General features: G+C 39.2%; 1 protein-coding gene across 5 annotated transcripts in view; it reads right to left on the reverse strand.

Moving 5' to 3' along the window:
- scn5lab (sodium channel, voltage gated, type V-like, alpha b) overlaps nucleotides 1-21696 on the reverse strand; it is a 119928-nt gene that overhangs the window by 80778 nt on the left and 17454 nt on the right. For 3 of the 5 annotated variants that reach the window (XM_046846071.1, XM_046846073.1, XM_046846072.1), the window contains exons 2-6: nucleotides 13253-13560; nucleotides 10375-10493; nucleotides 6805-6894; nucleotides 4677-4805; nucleotides 483-574 (exon numbers count right to left, since the gene is read on the reverse strand). In XM_046846071.1, coding sequence (XP_046702027.1) covers nucleotides 483-574; nucleotides 4677-4805; nucleotides 6805-6894; nucleotides 10375-10493; nucleotides 13253-13519 — 697 coding nt within the window. In that variant the 5' untranslated portion in view covers nucleotides 13520-13560. Of the gene's footprint in view, nucleotides 1-482; nucleotides 575-814; nucleotides 907-4676; nucleotides 4806-6804; nucleotides 6895-10374; nucleotides 10494-13252; nucleotides 13561-21696 lie in introns of those variants that run through there. The other 2 variants (XM_046846074.1, XM_046846075.1) reach the window with 2 other exon arrangements.

The raw sequence follows: 21696 nt of genomic DNA on the forward strand, positions 1-21696 counted from the left end.
TGGAATTCCTGTGGAATGTGGTACTGCGTCTGATGTCAATTCTCATGGCTTACCATGCAAGTCACTCTAAAGCTATCCATGCCTCTGTTAGGTGTTAAGCACTAAGGTCCAATGAGACTTTTGGTGTTAGTTAACCAAGCCTGCAGGCTGGAGGCCAAACTGTAACCTGAGCCATCAGCCTTAATTCAATTTCGCTTGACTGTATTTGTTATGTTGTAGAACATGTTGGCACTTGAATGTCCTTAGTTTGACACTCAGAGTAGACTAAGAAGAATTTACTAATAGGATCACAATGTCTTTTATTGACATCTTATATTATTAAAAGCACACTCACACACAACCAAATCAAAAGTCTCATTGCCTACACATAGCATTCCCTAACTTCCAAAAAAGTCTCCAGATTTGGAAGAGAAGTGAATGTACAGTAGGCGTTTAGCCCTTGGACAATACAGGTTGGCCTTAGTGGTTAACGCCCTTCTCACCTGGTATGACCGAGATAGTTTTCAGTGCTCGTAGGACTCTGAACGTCCGTAATGCTGAGACATTGCCCAGGTCCACAAACTCAGTAACATATCTGCAATAAGCCAAAAACCGAAGCGCACACAATGACAACACCACCAACAATAGGCAAACAAGACAGGAAAGGGAGGAAGGGATGGGGTGTTCTTGGGATGAGGGCATGAAATGCTTTCAACGGGACAATGCTGAGGAAATTGGGTTGAGGCATCTGGACTTTAAAGGAGGTTTGCAATGGACTGGACAACGAGCAACACTGCGGCCTATTTCCTAGAATACAGCAACACATAACCCTTACCTGGAATTACTGATATAGTTTTCAAAGCTCGAAGGACTCTGAACGTTCGAAGTGCTTGCAGATTGCCTACTTTAATAAACTCAGTTAGCAACCTGCAGAATCAAATTACAATTATTTCAATGAAATGAAAAGGAGAATGGAGATATAAAAACAACCTGAGTGACATGAGAAGAACAGTGAAGAAAAAAAAAAAGATGCAGGAGCATATAAAGCAGTGTATGTCATGTACTTTATTTTATTTCTTGACCTAAAACTTTGAAATGTTCAAAGTCACAGGCTACACTGCTGGTTATATCATCATATATGTGTTGTCAGCAAATGGCACACTGACAAAGCCTAGTGGTGTTTGAATATGATGGTGTCTGGACGTATAACTCAGATGTGTGGCAGTCAAGCACGAAAGGGCAGATATTCAGTTTCCATAGGAACGTGGATTGCAAGGAGAAGCATCTATCATTTGTCGCTGCTTGTATCTCTTAAATAAAGCTGAAGTGGTGAGGAAACATTGCTCAGGTCACTTAAATGCACTTTTAGGTGCCTGAGACTGTGCTGGAATTTCCCAGAGCTTTTGTAACCAGTTTTGAATGCTTTGTTGCACAGGAAGGGGTGAAAATGTTAATCATAGAAGATGTTGAAAGTATCCCTTGAATGTTTAAAAGCCTCTTCAATACGTGCAAGTTTATTTATTTTTTAACTACTTGGTCCCAGAATTGTCCTTTCATAAATGGAAATTAACACTTTTAGCTAAATGTCTCTCTCAAATTTCTCTCTCTCTCTCTCTCTCTCTCTCTCTCTCTCTCTCTCAAATTTCTCTCTCTCTCTCTCTCTCTCTCTCTCTCTCTCTCTCTCAAATTTCTCTCTCTCTCTCTCTCTCTCTCTCTCTCTCTCTCTCAAATTTCCTTCTTGTTTATTATAAATAAAAATGATTGTTACATATGAGCCATTTTGGTTGTTCTAAATGCCACTCAAATAAGGGATTTCCTTGGAATTTATATTTCATGGAAGACCTCTGCTGATATTTCAGTGATAACCCGTATATCCATTTAAAAAAGACAAATTACAGTTTTTCTTAATTGCTAAAACACTAAACCCTATTGTCTGAACCAAATGCTCAGTTGCCTGAACCCACTGATTGAATCAATCACTCTTTTGGCAAAACCATAAGCACTTTTCACCTGTTTAGACACAACTTGCCAACACATTTTCATTGTGATGCACCCGTGCTGCATAATGGTGAGCACAGGTGACAAAAGTCAAACACAATTAAAGCACAAGTGTCACCACTTGAACACAACAACTCAAAATGGATCACACTTGTGGCTAATGATGTGAGGGAACATATACAGTAAGCCAGTTCAGAGAGCACTGGTTTGTGAGACCCTACAATGGATAGAAATCTGAGAGGAAGAGTTCGTGTGAGAGGAGGTCAAAGTGGTCAGCAAATACAAAGAACAGTAATATCTGATGAAATCAGAGCTACTGTGATTGACCAAGTTCTTGTCCATGGTATGAGCATGAGGGAGGCTGGACAAAGGGTACAACCAAACATGAGTAGATTCACTGTGTCCACCATAATCCGAAGATTTAGAGAAGAGAACAGGTAATTACCTTTTTTTTAATTATAGTACAGTATGTAAATGTTGACAGCAATTACTGTATGACATACTATATACTGTACCACAGTATACTGTAAATAAATATATGTTTCAGAACATCACTGTACCAATGTACTGTAGTATTGTAATGGAGGGTTGGTCTAACTGTTTGTAGGCCTAGTATTCCATGTATATATTTGGTAACTCCATATTCTCTTTTTGTAGAATTGAAAGACTGCCACATGAGGGTGGGAGGACAGGTATGTTCTCCCCCCACGAAGAGATATGGTCCGTGAGACAAAATGTGGCCTGTGATGTGGATGAAGTCCTGTGGCCTGACCCAGTACGGAGACATGATGCTGTGGCTGAGTAATGCACTTATTTGTATATTTTTGTACTTTATTTTTACATGGGCTTTCTGTACGCATAGGATTTCTGTTTGTTTTTACAAGTGCTACGTGTAAATGCACAAGATTTCTGTTTTGTCTTTTTGTACAAGTGCTAAATGCACAGGTTTTTTGTTTTGTTTTGCAACATGCATTTAGCCTACAGTGAACAATAAACATTTATTTCTCCAGCTTCATGTCCTGAGCATTGTGTTTTCTATTTTTCTACGTAGTGTTTAGTGACTGTTCCGTAGTGATTTTAATTTTGATTGACTCGGGGCACGATTTAACAACATAGTTCAGTTTTGAGCACAGATTGAACTGTTTTGAGGTGAAAGTTTGGTTTTGCAAGAAGAGTCTGAGGTTTTGTGAATGTAGCTTGAGAATTGGGTTTTGTTTTCACAGTTTAGAGAAAAGAAGAGCAGCTTTCAAGAAATGTGTCTTAGCAATCGAGAAAAACTGTAAATACCTCAATGACAATAAACACAACGGATAATGGATATCTGAACAGTGCCACCACCACATCTATAACTTAAACCAGTTGGAAAGATTTGGCCAAAGCTGAGTCTATCCCTGTTCCTATGGCAACGCCTTTAGGGTCATGCACAGGGTAAATGATGATAAATCTAAAGCTACAGTGTAAAGGATTGTTTGATCCTTGAGAAAGAAAAATAAAATAATCCATCATGTGATCTTCCTTAAATGCTCTTAGTCGACCTGGTGATCCTGTAATACCATTGTATCAGAGGTGTCAGATCAGATAAGGCGGGAAATTTGTTTCCTAAACATCATCAGTTCCAAGTTTAAAGATAAAAGAAGTCAATCAGGAGACAAAGAGTAAAAGTATTTTCCTGCTCAACAGGTAAGGCATTTATTTAATCTCTAATTTATTAGTTTATACCTAATTTATGAAGTTCATGTTGTAGAGAAGCTGTTAAGATGTTTCTTCATGTTACTGGATTTCAAATGAGGTTTTTTGTGACTTTGACTTTGGTGACTTAAACTCTCTGGTCGTCCCAATGATAATTTTCATATTCTGCTACTGGAATTAGCTGATGTGCTAACATTTATCTGGTTTGTGCTAAACTTTTTGACAAGTTTCAAAACAAAATACACAGAGAGCACAGTGCCTCAGAGACAGGGCCTACATTCAGTCCGTTTCATATCTGGTGCACACAGTGTGCTAAGGGATTTCAGCAAGGCAATCGGAGCTTATATTTTAGCTAGCTGGCTAAAATCCTAATGTCAGCCAACTTGTTCATTCTGTAGGATATGTGCTGTTTATGATTTTGCAGAACTAGCATGGTTAACCCATAGTAGGCCAGCGATGTTAAGGCCCTGCTGCTGGATCAGGCAGTCACACTAAGAAGGCTAACAGGCTGACGGTAGCTATATTGTAGCACATAATACTCGATAATGCTGCGTAACTGTACATTCTAATTGTTTTATCCTCATATCATCCAAAATCAAGAAATTCAAAAGTTTTGACTATGCCACCAGTGTTGTTGCTATGTGTATAAACTATTTAGCGTGCACTCACAACATTGATAAAGGCATACAAAATAAAATTCCACATGTAACGATCAACAGCATTTTTCTACCTTACAGTGTAAATTAATTCTAAACTCTTACACACTGTAGCGTTCAGATAGGAGATATAAGCATATGTGACCATTTTATCAATTGCTTCATAGTCTGACTACACAGTAAACAAAGAGCATAATTCTATTCTATAGTAATATTTACTATATTAAACTTAATTTAAATTTTTATTTATTTCACATATTGTAACATTTAAATCAAAATGTGGTGATGGCAGATGGATAAATGGGGTCAGAGGGTTATTGGAAATAATCATAGAACAGGAAACAGTGTGCTTACGCCATGACAATGACGCTGAAATCCAGCCAGTTCCATGGATCCCGCAGGAAGGTGAATGGTCCGATGCAGAATCCTCTCGCTAAAATTTTTATTAGCGACTCAAACGTGTAGATGCCCGTGAAAGTGTACCTAGGCAGGAAGAAAAGAATGGGAAAGAAAAAGGGTTGGAGAAATGGATGGATGATTGAGTATCACTTTTAGTTAGAAGTCACTATTTCAAGTTTCCCTTCTTTTTTAAAATATGGTCCAACTGAACAGAGGGAACAGAGATTAAATATGGAGGAAAAATTGACACAAGACAGACATGGAGCAATGAGGAATGTCCTTGTGTGTGTGTGTGTGTGTGTGTGTGTGTGTGTGTGTGTGTGTGTGTGTGTGTGTGTGTGTAACAAACTTATGAAAATCAACAAGACATGGAAGCACATGTACAGTACAGTAGCAGCCCCGGAGGTATGAATGATGGCTCTTTAAATAGGTGATGATTGATCAGTTTGTAATCATCAAGAATGGGCATTAGATCTGTAAAAAAAATTGATGGAGTGGATAGTGACTGAGATGAAGGATGCAGCATTCTGATGTGCACGCTCATAATTCTGTTTCTTCCTCTCTTACTTGCTCTCATTCTATTTTAATTAGGTTGTGTGTGTGGTTTTTTTTCATGTCATATCTGCACTGTGAATATCATACCTCTCAACACAACAAAGCGTGGGCTCGTAATATAGAAGGAAAGAAAATCTTAAAAATCTTAAATAAAGCCTAGCTTATTAAGTTAAAGGGGTGTGATTTTTATGTCATCAGTTCCAAAAGGAACGTGGTGGAAGCTTGCTTTCTAAATATCTGTTTGGTTTATAACTACATGTTGGCATTGAAAAACTTGTATATCCAAGCTTCTACAACCACCTTTGATGTTTGCAATAGTATACATGCACACATGTGGTGCTAGACAAATCAGGTTACAAAGTGCTGAGAGGTACAACGTTTAACTGGGTCAGAATAGGTCTAGTCATCATCATTGTTACATTGCATGCTACATGTCAATCAAAACCTATTCAGAGTGAAAAAGCCTTTGTGACAGTGCACCAAGTCTGAACAAGACAAGTGCACTGGTCTTCATTAAAGGTTAAAATGTGTGTAAACTGACAAAAGCCCTGTTGCTCACATTCAGGAACTTACGTTAAAGAGCAAGTCTCAGAATACAGCAAACTACATCAGACCATTTAAACATGGGATAAATCCATTCCATCCATTCTGATGCACGTAAAGCATGCACAAACTGCAGCTGGGCCCTTACTGATGCTGGAAATGATCAACAGACATACTGCAAGACAAACAGGGCGGATTCACAAACACGCTGAAAGAGCAATGATCTGTGTGGACGGACCGTGGCAGCGACACACAAGGGCACAGGGAGACAGATGGACAGGCAAGTCAATTGTCACACACAGAGGCAGGGAGAGAGAGACAGACAGACAGACAGACAGATAGACAGACAGACAGACAGACAGACCACAAAGAAGACAGAGCCAACAATACAACTAACTAGATAGATAGATAGATAGATAGATAGATAGATAGATAGATAGATAGATAGATAGATAGATAGATAGGATTTAACCCATGTTCTTCTATTAAAAATCTAGATTGTTTTAGCCAAATTAATCTTAAACTATTCATATCTTATTTGTCACACTGTCTTTTTGCATTTGACCGTATGTTTTATCCTTTTAAAGAATTATTCCCTTTAATGAAAATTTAGGAAGGCAGAATGGTATAACGGTATATGACAACCATACCATGATTTCATTCCAATGTAGCATAGCAGAGGTGCAATTAGCAAAGTCATGGGCTCGAGACAGTCGTATTGTTAACTTACTTGCTAATTGAGGTTGGCAAGGCAACAAACACCTGGCAAAGCTTTACATTAGGACAAACAGGGTACAGTTCAGAGGTCAATACAGTCAAAGAGGGTCATGAGATAGAACAGAAAGAGGTACAGAGGAACTGAGAGGGTCTTCAAGTCCCGACAGGCTTCAATGCCTATAGAGAGAGAGAGAGAGAGAGAGAGAGAGAGAGAGAGAGAGAGAGAGAGAGAGAGAGAGACAGAGAGAGAAAAAAAGTGGATACTTACTCGACATACTTGGCCCACTGCACTGGTTCTGACATGGCCATGAAGCAACAGTTTGTCAAAATAGTGCACATAATAAACAGACTGAATAATGTAAGCATGTTAAGGAAAACTGGGACATTCAAAAAGGTCACATATTGAAAACTCTAATTAATTGGACAGTCAATTTCTTTGTCTCTATGACACACTGTATAAAATCATAATAAAATGATAAAGGCCAGTTTTGATTTAAGGGTATTTAAAACAGCACTAGAAGCACATCCCGTAATACATAGTCCCTCCCTGTAGATTGACAATTGGCTGGTCATTTGTTGCAAAATTAGTTCAAGCACAAGACAGCTAACAAAAGCTTTAGAGTTGATTATAGTCGTGACATTTGCATTTGTTGCTCTCATCTTACAAGCATCAACAAAGTGCCAGCAATGCAGACCATGATGAGATGGAAATATTAGAATAACAGACCCGGAAAAAAGCTGAATCACATGACAACACACGACAACATCTTTTGCTTGGTGTATTATTAAGACGTGAGAAAGCACTGATGATATTCTTCCAATAATTTTTGTCTTTTGTATAAGAATTTTGCTAGGCCTAAAAATGAACATAGCAATAAATATACTGTATGGGACATGTACAATGCCTGCAATTCACATACCAGTAGGTGGATTTGCTGCTCTAAATTGTCCCTAGGTGACAATGTTTGTGGGTGTATTTCAGGATGTATTCCCACTTCAAGCCCAGTAGTAATAGAATGGCAGATTCACGGTGACCCTGATCATGATTATCATCAGTAAATGTTTTTGTCCTGGTCCGAGTCATAGTGGTGGTGGTAGAGGTAGTATAGTATCAACATTATGGTGGTAGTAGTAGTAGTGTTGAGGTACTGGAGTAAGCCAAAACATAAAATTCTGTGCCATCCTTCAATTTCACCAAATACGGCATTTCAGATATGACATTAGTAGATTAATATTATATAATAAGATATACTAATTCAGATAAAAATGTTATTTAACATCATTTAAAATAATGCATTTCTGTAAATCTGGTACTCTTCCCTTTTAAAATACAACACTAATAAAAGAATAGTAATGGCAAACTTCTATCTTAGACACATTCTTGCAGTAGAGTTTTCATAGCAGGTTTTGATTACAGGTTTATAGAACTTATAATATAGGGATCTAAAAAAAAAACAGACTTGTTCGCAGCAACCAGTTGACAGTAATTGACATCTGCTCATTCTGCTAAATGATGCTGAAAATTATAACTCAGTCAGTGAGGCGTGGGCCTATCCTGCTTCTGTAAATACAGTCTCAGTATGTGGCCCTCCTACTTTGTCTTATTTTCATCATTTTCCCTTCGTACAGGCAATTTGAAACCTCTGCATATCCACGTAATCTGGGCCTAATTATGCTCCCACTTCACCCCATCACTGACATTAGGGAATTTTTTTAAGATGTTTTCCTCCAATCTCTCCCCCAGAATACCTGTTTAACTATACCTTAAAATTCATCTTAATTGTGAAGATGCTTACAGTAACATCCGGATTTGATTCTGCTTCTAGCCTGTCCATGTGGATGACATATATAAGGAAAAAGGATGTTTCAGCAGCAAGCAAATTCTCTCATGTTCTACATAAAGAGTAACCATGAGGGTACTCTTTTCAACCCTTCAAAATGTACAACTTTTCGCCTCCTTTGATTTGTAGTGTTTGTAATTCACAGACATCCAAACAAATGAAATACATTATATATTTAGTTTGGAGAAACAAGACATTCGTATTAGTTTAAAGGGGACACAAATAAGATAAATGAAATGATTAAGTCTTCCTTCACTACTCCAGTATATAATAATGACTTCAACTACACATGAAAATATGAAGCATTATTTTAAATTTGCACTGTGGGAGTTCGTTATCACGTAGCCACCTATGTAGGAAAAAAACTCACGAGTAATCATTTCTCAGTGACTGATGAAGAAATATTCCTGATTATGAAAGTTGCGGTGTCAGTACTATCAGCCCTAAATTACTGGAGGCCTGTGGGGGCTCTCGTGTTACGCCAGCCTTTCGTCTGTGCCATTCGCTGTGCATCATAGCCACACAAACACAGCCGTCTGGCTAAACAAAGGCATGCCACACATCTGCTCTTATTTGTACTGGGAAAAGTCTATTTCAGCTTCACAGCCAACTAACGCTGCCAGAATGCTGTTAAGACCTTATTTTGAAGACTCAGCTTAATCAATTATGCCTAAATCCGTTTCATGGGAAAAATCTTAGAGCTACAGTCTGAGTCCGTCTGATTCTCCAGAATGGCCTGTCAAGTCTTGGACGTGCTGGAGAGCATGTGTTGTCGGCAGCTTGTCTTAAGGTTATTTCACCCCTCCGATAGGCTGCTTATGTTGCCTGGCGCCGACACACTGATTTGTGAATCGCATTTCTCGCATTTTTCTAATGAGTGCAATCACTTCAGCGTGGAGCGGCGGGGCTGCGCTCTGCCTTCTCTGTTAGGCTGCAAGTTATGACTGTGCTCTTGTGGCACTGGCTAATCAAACACGTTTCCAGGCGCCCACTCCTGCTGGTAATCTGCTATTAGCGCAGGCGTGTGGCGTCTGTGCCGTCGCCTGGAAGTGAGTACTTTTCACCACTCAGCCAGCACATACATGCACACACACAAAACCATGCCCTTGTCTTTTATATCATACCTCTGAAATCTGAGATAGAGTTAAAATTCAGGGCTGGCATAACAATGGGCATCACTGTGGTGGGTGTGGATCATACAGCTGGTCCTGTTGCCCTAGAAGGAGAATCTTTTTTGCAAAGGGAGGGCTAGGCAGACCCTCACAGTACCTCCAGGGTAACTCTTTTCACCTGCTTATCGCCCGTGACAAGAGCAAAGTGTCCACGAGCCTAATATTTCTCAACACCCTGAAACATGGCTAACTGCTTTGCCTGATATTTTTAGCAGCTGCTGGCAAAGGAAGGGTGTGGGGTATTGAAGTCTTTGGAGGTTTGATCACTTCATAGCTGGGAATCAAGCCATCCAAACTTGGCATTGTTCACACAAAGGAGCACCCATACATAGCATGCAAGACCTTGAATGTCAGAGTCTGAGTAGTTTGTTGAGTATGCACAAAAGAGCTCATGCCTAGACATCTTGATTTCCTGAACTGGATGACTGAGTGACTGAATGTCACTCAATCCCATGCTAACAGGTGCACTAAAGAAAATGCCTTACTTTTTCAGTTAGAAGAAGTATTATCTTTTTACCACTGTGCTCTTAAGGAGAAAAAATACTTTGCTAGAAATATATGAATTGTTTTTAAATATTAAAGTAACTCCTAAAAAAGAGGGCAAGAGAAAAAAAGTAATAGAAAACAAATGTATAAAAACAGAAAAAGAATAATGAAATGTGTAGAAATCTGTACATGTGCTCAACAGTTGAAATAAAATCTACCAGAAAAAAACTCTAATTAAAAAATCTAAATGATTACATGGAAGAAAACATGCAGAAACAAATATATTTCAAATACAGTACATTAGCAAATACAATTTGGTTAGAAAGCAGAAAAGGATATGAATGTACTAAAATCCTTATCGACACTCTTCTGACAGGATGAAAAGGGCTAAAAATATAGAGTGCAGATGTGGCACTAAATCGAAAGATGGCCTTCCCTTTGTTTAGTACTATAAAAGTCTGTTGAAAAGAAAAAAGAGAGAAATAATCAGTAGGTTAGAACACAATTGACACAATAAATGTGATGGAACATTCCAAAGACATGAATAGTTGAATAATAAAAAATATTGCACACACACACACACACACACACACACACACACACACACACACACACACAAATTACACACAGGCATCCTATTATGCTAAAGTAGTATTGTGTAGTTATTTATAATCAGAGATTATTATAACTGCAAAACCACTATTACAATGTTACTATTTTGAAAAAAGTTTGAGGTTTATATAGAAAAAGATCTCATCGTAGTCATATAACTTTTCCACTTCCACGTATGTATGAGTGACTAATATCAATAATAATTCATGTTTTTGTTTGCTAAATCATATTTCACATTGGTAATTGGTATTCTATTATCTAATATATGTACTATAATCTATTTAATTCATGTTTCTTTTTTAAGAGCAATTAGAAATGTGATTGATTAAATAATCTAAGCTGTTCATGTTTATTACATGTATTTTTCACCTGTGCAGAAGCCTTTAAAAAAATTTGTCCAAAAGCCTTCAAATAAGATGGTGTTTCATGAATGTCAGATAAAAGGCTGGATTAATCCTCAGTCTAGACTAGGAGGAAAGAAGCTCCAGCCTCTACTGCATACCATTTTGTGTAGTTTTACATATGACCATGACATTTTCTGTTTTGCTTCCACAAAAATCTGCTTTAAGCCTTTTTAAACGTTGTCTTATTTGTATGTATATTTATGCTTAATCCAATATACCAGCTGGCCCTGTTTGTAATAGTAGTGCAAATTTAGCGACGACTGTTCCTTCAAACTGTGTCAGGTTAAAGGACAGGCTTAAAACAACTAGTTGTATGCGTAACAAAGCAGGCACATTATATCAAGAAGGTTCTTCTTGGCAATTCATCATCATACAGTCAAAAATATATGACAGCCCTCCACCTGATTTGTTCTTCTATTGTTGAGCTTCTCAGTGCTGTGCTAATCTGTTAAAAATATAAACGGGTGCCTCCAGTGGCAAGCTCAACAGCTCTTTCTCATACAAAACAGCTTTCCGTCCCCCAAACCAGTAAATTTTAAGAAGACAAAGCGCAAAGAACAGCCTACAAATGAATTACAGCAGGGTTCAATGGGAGGATATGTGCTATCGGGGGACACTGTCACTATGGGTGACAGGAGCAGGGAGGCTCTCTATCCTCACGCTGTGCAAACAGCCCTGCTTGGTTGCCCAGGATTCATGGCTTCCTTGCTGGCGCTAAATTTATACCATCTCACCCTCGCATAAATAATGCGAGTAGTCAACGCATGAAGAATAATTGCCACCATCAGGGTCAGCAAATTTTCCCGCTGCAACTGTGTCAAGACATGTCAACAGATCTCTTTCTCTCCCTCTCTTGCTCTCTTTCTTTCTTTTTCTCTTTTTTCTTTCAACATTACATTGTGAGAAAACCATGCAAGCTACCTTTCTCAGAATTCTGGCCCCCTGCCCTTCTGTAACCTTTTTAAATGCAGTGATTTGTGGATCACATTGCATATCTTTATGTAACATTTGGGTCACGCTTGCTGCTATTTGTTTCTACCTCCCTCAGATATCCTGTGGGAGACCGTCTGCAGCGCAAGCAGAGTGCGGGCATATGCAATTTGGGAACTAACAAAAGAAAGGACAAAAAGGGGGAATAACTCAGAGCAGACCAAAAAGTCAAAAACAGTAGACTGCCTTTAGTATGACTCTGAGGCTGTGAGTGAGTGTGTGTATGAGTTTCTCTTTTATGTAACCTAAGTTCTCCAATGCCAGAAGCTAGGTTTAACCAAAAACAGCGCCTGCAACGACAGCAGCATTTGATCAGTACTTGTCCTCCTGCTGAATAAAAAACCCCACTCTACCCTTCATCTGCTATGGCTAACCTTTCTCCTTAGATCACAGTCTCAGATAGCTGACTTAATCCTCCTGTACAGTGGCCTTGTCAGTGTCAACAAGAACAAGTATTAAGCTGACAATTGTGGCTTGCGCTGGACCACGGATTTCACGAGTGCAGGGCATGTGGGAGACATAGTTTACTGATAACTCTGTGAAGAGGTCTATTAAAAGCAAAGTCACAGATGCACATTTGTCTGCTTCTTCAATAGTCAAACGAATCACGTGTTCTTCATAATTAACATTATTAAACATTTTGCCATCGAGCAAGAATTAGGATTCATAAACATACGAAGGTAACATTTGGGCAAATCCTAATTCTGGGTATAATGTTAGCATTTTTTTAAGCTTCTTTTAAATTTGTTATTCAAAATAAGTTTTCGCACACAACAATGCACCAAAATGTTAGTCTAATCTGGACCTCATGAAAAGGGAAATTTGTGTGGTGGGTCTCAGAGAAAATGTGTATAAGACCCCAGCCAGCATAGCAGTGCCAGCATTAGCAGCCATCATCAGCTCAATGACTCATGCTTGTCATCAGTTATTTCCTTTTTTCCCAGACTCCTCTGAATCAGCTCAAATAAATCAAATATGCTGGCCATCTTCAAAATCTGCACTGAGAGTTACCCTTCACCAAACAATATTCTTCAATTTATAGAACATCTGTTTAACTGCTAATGGAAATACATAGATGGCTTAATTAGTTTCAGCACCACAGATGTCTAAAAGGTATAAATACAGAAAAAGTACAGAGAGTGCAGATTTCACTAAACCATGGGTGTGTTTGTGCTTTTGTTTGAGTGTTAGTATGAAACTTCAGCACCCACTCTCTTGTTCTGGGAGTAATATGGGTCGATGTCCTCCAGTGGCACCCCCACCAGTCCTGATGGAATGTCTCCAAAAATGCGGGGGAGCTGTTTCCCTGCCTCCAGGTCTGCCCGGGGCTTGGGAGTCTCCACGTCACCCAAGTCCTCCTGGTACTCCCTGGCCTTCTGCGCCTCTTCTTCGGCGATCCGCTGCTCGATGCCAGCCAGGGATTCACGAGTGAACCGGTGCAAGCTGTCGGAACCCGGTGAAAACAGCAAGGTTGCCATCTTTTCATTCTGAGCCTCCTGTCCTAATGGTTACTTCACAGCTGAGGAAGACAAGAAATACACACAGAGAGGTCATTAAAGTGTAAAAAAAAAATATTGTAGATCCATCTAGTTCAGTCTTATTTATAAAGGGCTGTGGCTGGAATAAAAAAGTGTAGCCATGCCTGCCATTTGATGGCAGATAATGCCTATTTTAAGAATGTGATAACTATATTATTATTATTATTATTATTATTATTATTATTATTATTATTATTATTATGATCTCATCTTAAGAAAGCATTTCATCTTGGTCAGTCATTGCTGATTAGAACTTATTCCAGTAGCACTGAGTGCGAGGTGTAAAGTCACCCTGGAAGGGATGCTGGCCTATTATCTGGCTCCACACTCTTGATGTCACCCAAATGGGGATGGGTTCCCCTTTTAAGTCTGGTTCCTCTTAAGGTTTCTTCCTCATAACATCTAAGCGAGTTTTTCCTTGATCATCAGGGATAAATACACATCAATAACCTTAACTGTTTCTGTAAATTCTGTAAAGCTGCTTTGAGACAATGTCTTTTGTGAAAAGCGCTATAAAAATAAACTTGACTTGACACACACACACACACATATTTGCATCTAGGTGCAATTTGGAGTTCCCAGTCCAAGATCTTTTTGTGAAACTGGAGAACCTGATGAGATCTAGGGAAACTCTCAGTAACCCAAGTCCAGGATTAAACCAGGGACCCTGAGCTATGGGCAACATTACAGTACTTCTCACAGTGCCTCTATGCTGACTGATTTGTAAAAAGTCACCCTGCGTTAAAATAAACCCCCGCATTTTCACCATATACACATAACATGAAATATAATTCAAACAGCAAAATGTCATTGTCATGTTGTTTAAACGTGTAAATAGAGCGGGGTTTCCTCACTGTATGACTGGTATTCCTTTGGATAAAATTGCGCCTCTGTGCATAATCATACAGACCCGGCCATCTGTTATATCTTTCAGCAAAATCATTGGAGACGAGATCATTTTTCTAGCAGGAGGTGTTCATGGCAGACACAAGCGATCCACTGAACAAGCAGACTATTTGTATCTTTACAGCTTCTTATGCAACTTTTCATGAAGGCATACTTAACATGGTAAATAGATGCCAAATTAACTATATTCAAAAATTCACATTAAAGTATTAAGTCATTATTAGATTTCAGATTAGTGAAAAATGTATTAACATTGCTGTAAGGTTAATATACATCTGATCTAAATATAAATATGGGTCTGGGATTTTCACATCACCCCCTTGTTGTCCTCCATAGGTTAAATGAGTCTGCACTTAAGCCAGGGCTTTCCTTTTGACCTGAGTACAGAACATAATCCTGCTGTTTATTTCCATACCATTTCAGCTATTCACATTGTGAGAGCCCGTGTCACAAATGTTATATCCTGCTAAAAGGAACAAAAACCCAAACACGGGCAAATAGTTTATCCACGACACGCAGCGGAATCTCAAACTTGGATTTCCTTTTGAGGAAGGACAAAACAGTTCCCCCTGTTTTACCCTGTATGAACTTATGTCTTTGATTTCACTAGACTATCCTCTGACACATGTGTTCCCAGTTAAAATGCTAACCCCCTTTAAAATGAATACGCATCAAATAGATCCATACAGTTTTTTAGCTTATATACTGTGGAGAGTCATAGTTACAATTTTTTTTTTTTAAAAGATAAGATGCAAAGAAATGCTTTAAGAGCGCAGAATCTGAGCACTTTCCCTGCTTACTGAAGGTAATTGTTTGTTAAGAGCTAAGCTGAGATGAAAGCATGGACTCCAAACCTGCAGGTGGTGACTAGACTATTTATAACTAAGCACAGTCATCGTGCAGGGTTAACAAAGATCTATCCGCTTAACTGCATGTATTATGAAAAGAAAATAATTTATAAGAGAATATCAGAAGAAAATTCTGGTTCCTACAGTATGCAACATTTCAACCCAGCCATTATGGTGGCACAAGCCAGTGCACTCTTATTGCTGGTATCAAGCCCGGACTAATGGGGAGGGTTGTGTTAGGAAGGGCATCCAGCATAAAACATGTGCCAAATCAAACATGCGGATCACAAACCTGAATTTCATACTGTATCGGCCCGCCACAGGTATTGTTAGTCAACAGGGTATGAGTGGAAACTGGGCTACTGTTGACCAAAGGAGAAGAAGGAGAGAGGGAATATGTCTACAGAGAGAGCAGGGAAAGGAAAAGTGGAGGAGAGTGAAATTAAGAATTGGTACTTTAAATGTTGGTACTATGACTTTTAAAGGGAGAGATGTAGGTGATATGATGGAGAGGAGAAAGGTAGATATGTTGTGTGTTCAGAAGACCAAGTGGAAAGGAAGTAAGGCCAGGAACATTGGAGGTGGCTTAAAACTGTTTTTTCATGGTGTGGATGGAAAGAAAAATGGTGTAGGGGTGATACTAAAGGAAGAGTACAGTAAGAGTGTAGTGAAGGTGAAGAGAGTTTCTGATAGAGTGATGAACGTGAAGCTGGAAGTTGAAGGGGTGATGATAAATGTCATCGGTGCTCCACAAGTGGGTTTTGAGATGGAGGAGAAGAAAAAATTCTGGATTGAATTAGATGAAGTGGTAGAAGGTGTACATAGGAATGAAAGATTGTTGATTGGGGCAGACTTCAATGCCATGTTGTTGAAGGGAACAGAGGTGATGATCAGGTGATGGGTAGTTATGGCCTTAAGGCGAGGAATGTGGAAGGGCAGATGGTGGTAAATTTTGCTAAAAGGATGGAAATGGCAGTGGTGAACACTTATTTTAAAAGAAAGGAGGAGCACAGGGTGTCGTATAAGAGTGGAGGAAGGTGCACACAGGTGGACTATATTTTATGTAGGTGATGCAACCTGAAGGAGATTGGAGACTGTAAGGTGTTGGCAGGGGACAGTTTAGCTAGACAGCATCGGATGGTGGTCTGTAGGATGGTTTTGGAGGTGAAGAAGAAGAGGAGGAGAGTGAAGACTGAAAAAAGAATAAGATGGTGGAAGCTGAAGGAAGAAGACTGTAGTGTAAGATTCAGGGAAGAGGTCAGACAGGGGCTCGGTGGTGGTGAAGAGGTGCTGGATGATTGGGCAACTACTGCAGAAGTGGTAATGGAGACAGCTAGAAAGGTACTTGGTGTGACATCTGGAAATAGAAAGAATACAAAGAGACGTGGTGGTGGTGGAATGAGGAAGTGCAGGAGAGCATAAGGAGAAAGAGGGATCTGCAGAGAGATAAAAAATGTAGGCAGGGGTACAAGGAGATGCGGCAGCAGATAAAGAGGGATGTGGCGAAAGCCAAGGAAAAGGCATATGAGGAGCTGTATGAGAAGTTGGACACTAAGGAAGGAGCAAAGGATTTGTAACGATTGGCCAGGCAGAGGGACCGGGCTGGGAAGGATGTGCTACAAGTTAGAGCAATAAAGGATGGAAATAGAAATGTGTTTTCTAGTGAGAAGAGTGTGTTGAGAAGATGGAGGGAGTATTTTGAGCAGCTGATAATTGAGGAAAATGAGAGAGAGCAAGAAGGGTGGATGATGTGGAGATGGTGAAACAGGAAGTGGATAGGATTAGTAAAGTGGAAGTCAGCAATTAAGAGGATGAAGAGTGGAAGGTCAGCTGGACATACCAGTAAAAGCATGGAGATGTTTAGGACAAATGGCAGGGAGTTTTTAACCAGATTGTTTAACAGGATTTTGGAAGGTGAGAGGATGCCTGAGGAATGGAGAAGGAGTGTGCTGGTTCCGATCTTTAAGAATAAGGGAGATGTGCAGACCTGCAGTAACTACAGGGGAATTAAGTTGATCAGTCACACCATGAAGTTATGGGAAAGAGTAGTTGAAGCCAGGCTGAGAGAAGAGGTGACCATCATGCCAAGAAAGAGCACCACAGACACATTATTTGCTTTGAGAATTTTGATAGAGGAGTATAGAGAAGGTCAGAAGGAGTTGCATTGTGTGTTTGTGGATCTAGAGAAAGCATACGACAGGGTGCCGAGAGAGGAGTTGTGGTATTGTGTAAGAAAGTCAGGTGTGTCAGAGAAGTATGTGAAGGTGGTGAAGGACAAGTGTGACAGCAGTAAAGTGTGCAATAGGAACGACACACTGGTACAAGCTGGAGCTGGGACTGCATCAAGGATCAGCTCTGAGCCCTTTCCTGTTTGCAATAGTGATGCACAGGCTGACGGACGAGGTCAGATAAGAGTTTTCATGGACTATGATGTTTGCAGAGGTTATCATCCAAATGAGGATGGGTTCCCCTTTTAAATCTGGTTCCTCTCAAGGTTTCTTCCTCAAAACATCTAAAGGAGTTTTTCCTTGCCACAGTTGCCATGGCTGCTCATCAGGGATAAATAAACAAATACATAAATACATAAATATATCTTTCACCTTAACTCTAAAATTCTGTAAAGCTGCTTTGAGACAATGTTCGTTGTGAAAAGCGCTATAGAAATAAAATTGACTTGAATTGTTATTGTTATTTGTAGCAGGTTGAGAAGAGCCTGAAGAGGTGGAGGGACGCACTGGAGAGAAGGGGAATGAAAGTCAGTAGGAGTAAAACAGAGTACATGTGTGTGAATGAGAGGGAGGGCACTGTAGTGGTGCGGTTGCAGAAAGAAGAGGTGGAGAAGGTGGAGGAGTTCATGTGCCTGGAGTCAACAGTGCAAAGTAATGGAGAGTGTGTTAGAGAAGTAAAGAAAAGGGTGCAGGCAGGGTGAAGTGGGTGGAGAAGAGTGATAGCAGGAGTGATTTGTGATAGAAGGGTATCTGCAGAAGTGAAAGGGAAAGTTTATGGGACTGTGGTGAGACCTGCAATGTTGTATGGTTTAGAGACAGTGGCATTGAGTAAAAGACAGGAGGTGGAGCTGGAGGTAGCAGAGCTGAAGATGTTGAGGTTTTCATTGGGAGTGACGACGATGGACAGGATTAGAAATAAGTTTATTAGAGGGATGTAGGACGTTTTGGATACAAGATGAGAAAGGTGCGATTGAGATGGTTTGGATGTGTGCACAGGAGGCATATTGGGTATATCAGTAGGAGAATGCTAAGGATGGAGCCGCCATGAAAGGAGAAAAGAGGAAAACCAAGGAGGAGGTTTATGGATGTGGTGAGGGAAGACATGCAGGTAGGCGGTTTGAAAGAGGCAGATGTAGAGGACAGAGTAGTTTAAAAACGGATGATCTGCTGTGGCGACCTGTAATGGGAGCAGCCGAAAGTTGAAGAAGAAGGCAGTATGCAACGTTTTTAGAACATATTAATGTGCAAAGTTCATGCTAATGACTTGCCTTAGTTACATCATCTTAAAAAGACGTTCTGAGGTGAGAATGGTTTATTTTTAATAAAGCATAGCCATAATGAATATATCTAACCTATGGTATTATCTTGAGGCTGCAAACTGGGTCTCAATGGCCACAAATTATCGTGTGACCATATCATACCAAAGTTGTTGCCGCAAATTGCGTACTGTGAACTCTGTGAAATCATACTTATTACATGAAATATAGTCTTAATAATAAGAAATATGATTTGGCAGAAACGAGTGAAAAAGCCAGGTCACTTTCAAAATGCAAGTTAAAGTTAAATATCCATGTTGTAAAACCTGAGACTCAAGTATATATTATATATAATGTTGTATATTTCATTATATATAATATACAATATGATAAGTCATCTAATTTCAAATAGCTCCTGACAAACTTAACTCATAGCCTCAATATGCAGTAAATTTTTTGTGCACACATCCTATTAAAAAAACAAACACCATGGAAGTGCCATGGGTTTGAATGAGCCAGGAATATACTGAACAAACCGATTAACAAAATTGTTAAAGCTATTGTTATTGGCACTCAGTTGTATTCCAATGTTGTATCATTCTATTTTCTCAGCTCTCCTTCTATCCTTCTTGTATCTGCTCATCTATATATATTTTCCCTGTCTATTTTACATGGGGCATTAGGCTCCAGGTGTCTATAAAGAGGAGTTGTTTCAGGCAAAGCCAGGGTTGGCATCTTGCTCAACTTGCTGCTTCGCATGGAGCTGAAACACAACAAAACACAAACATAGCTCGAGCCAAGTCATCTGATTGTGGAGGCATAAAACATGGCTCTGAATAGCAAAAAAAGGTGGTGGATGTCATCCAGGATTGAGTGTGTCATGACTATATGGCCCAACACCTTTAAAAAGCGGAAGCATATCATGATATAAACATAGTGGTTCTCAGAGTGTCCAGAGCTTATGAATCTTCTCCTCCTCTCTGTAGACACAATGCAAGTGACATGGTGTAGTACGTTAATGTGTATATTTTCCAAATGTGGCTAGTTTTATACCTTGTAAATGGAAAGTGGTAGCTCAGTGGTTATGGCATTAGACTCTGGATCGGAAGGTCATATGCTCAAATCCCAACAACTGTTAAGTTGTAAGTCGCTCTGAATGAGGGCATCTGCTAAATGCCTAAGGCTAATGAAAATACGCACTTCTTTTGAGAACACATTCCATATATTTTCATGAGCCCACTAAATCTAATGTCTTAAAAATTTAATGAACTTTAATGTAACATTTGCTTAGTGTTTTCCCCTACACCATAAAGTAACTATTGTAACTACCTCCCATTAGGTAAACCAAGTCCAAATCAGTCTCACAGAAAAAACGACATAAATCTGAAGCACCTTTTATATGTTGAATAGCGACAAATCAGACATTCACTTGAATGTTTTATATGATGTTGTGCAACAACATATTTAACCAAGTTAAGCTCTATCACTACACTGTTTCAGTGATATTGATATGTAATAAACAATTTTAACCCCCAATATTATTAAAAAAAGTGTGTAGTGTAGTGGTAGAGCTTCTTGCAGAACATATTTAACATATTTTCTCCCTTGTTTCCTCTTCATTTCTCTTTTTAATTGTACAAACTGTCACTGACATCTGTACATATGACAAATAAAACCTGAAACTTGAAACATCTATCTATTTATCTATCTATCTATCTATCTATCTATCTATCTATCTATCTATCTATCTATCTATCTATCTATCTGTCTGTCTGTCTGTCTGTCTGTCTGTCTGTCTGTCTATAAAACATTCAAATGAATGTCTGATGTTTTGCTATTCAACATATAAATGGTGCTACAAATGGGGTGCATGTAAGTTTTTTCTGTGAAACTGGTTTAGGCATCAGTTTTACTCTATAGGCGGTAACACTAGTTAATTTTTTCTGGAAAAACACTAAACAAATAATACAGTAATATTCATTTAATCACAAATAAACGCTTTTAGTAGCTTGAAAGCATGTATAAGGTTGATCAGTTGTCATAACCAATGCCACTTTATCAGCCTCAGAGCACTGCAATGTGAAGTGACTGGTTCAGTACCTCATATCCCAGTCCAGTCAGGCACGTGGATTTCACGTTCCTCTGTACTGCTGTATGCTGTCATTAGTCACTGGTGGCTGTGCTGGCAACACTGTAGAGGGGCCAGAGAGAGCCAGGGTGATGCTGGCCTTATCTCTGAACCTGACACTGAGCTGTTACAGAACCTGAGCAAAATGTCAGCATAGCCACTACTAGCAGCTCTGTATCATGAATGGCATCAGAAAGAAAGGCTCTTGGGCCGGATCAAATGCCAAAAGCACAAAAAAGAGACCAAATACATCGGCATTCATTGTGGCACATAAACATTTGGGAGAATGTCAAGCATACACGTGATAGCGATAGCATGCCAAAGAGAAGTGATCCAAGGCGACAGCTAACATTTATGATTACTAGTCATATATGTTCATTTTAGAGATGCAATAAATTCTCTAGTACAAGCTTTAGGAATATGCCTTTAGGTATAAGCTCAACAAAGTACATTTGTTACAAGGTAATGCATTTTGCTGATTCAGCCAGGTTTAGAGCACGGTGACTGTTTTTGCCATCGTTACAGTGTATTTAAAGGTCTTTTCGACATGAAAAGAACAGCATATAAACCACTATAAATAGCAGTTTTCCATTTTGCTAGTAAAAATCAAAGAAAACTGAACAAAAAGCTAAAGATACTAAACTGAAACATTTATAGATGTATTATTTGTTCCAATAATAACCAGCAGTAATAATATAATTTCTGTTTGTCTGAATCCCCTATTTACAGCCTGGTTGTTATGGTCAGCACT

The sequence above is a fragment of the Silurus meridionalis genome, chromosome 4, assembly GCF_014805685.1.
Source record: "Silurus meridionalis isolate SWU-2019-XX chromosome 4, ASM1480568v1, whole genome shotgun sequence".
In the NCBI taxonomy this organism is placed as follows: domain Eukaryota; kingdom Metazoa; phylum Chordata; class Actinopteri; order Siluriformes; family Siluridae; genus Silurus; species Silurus meridionalis.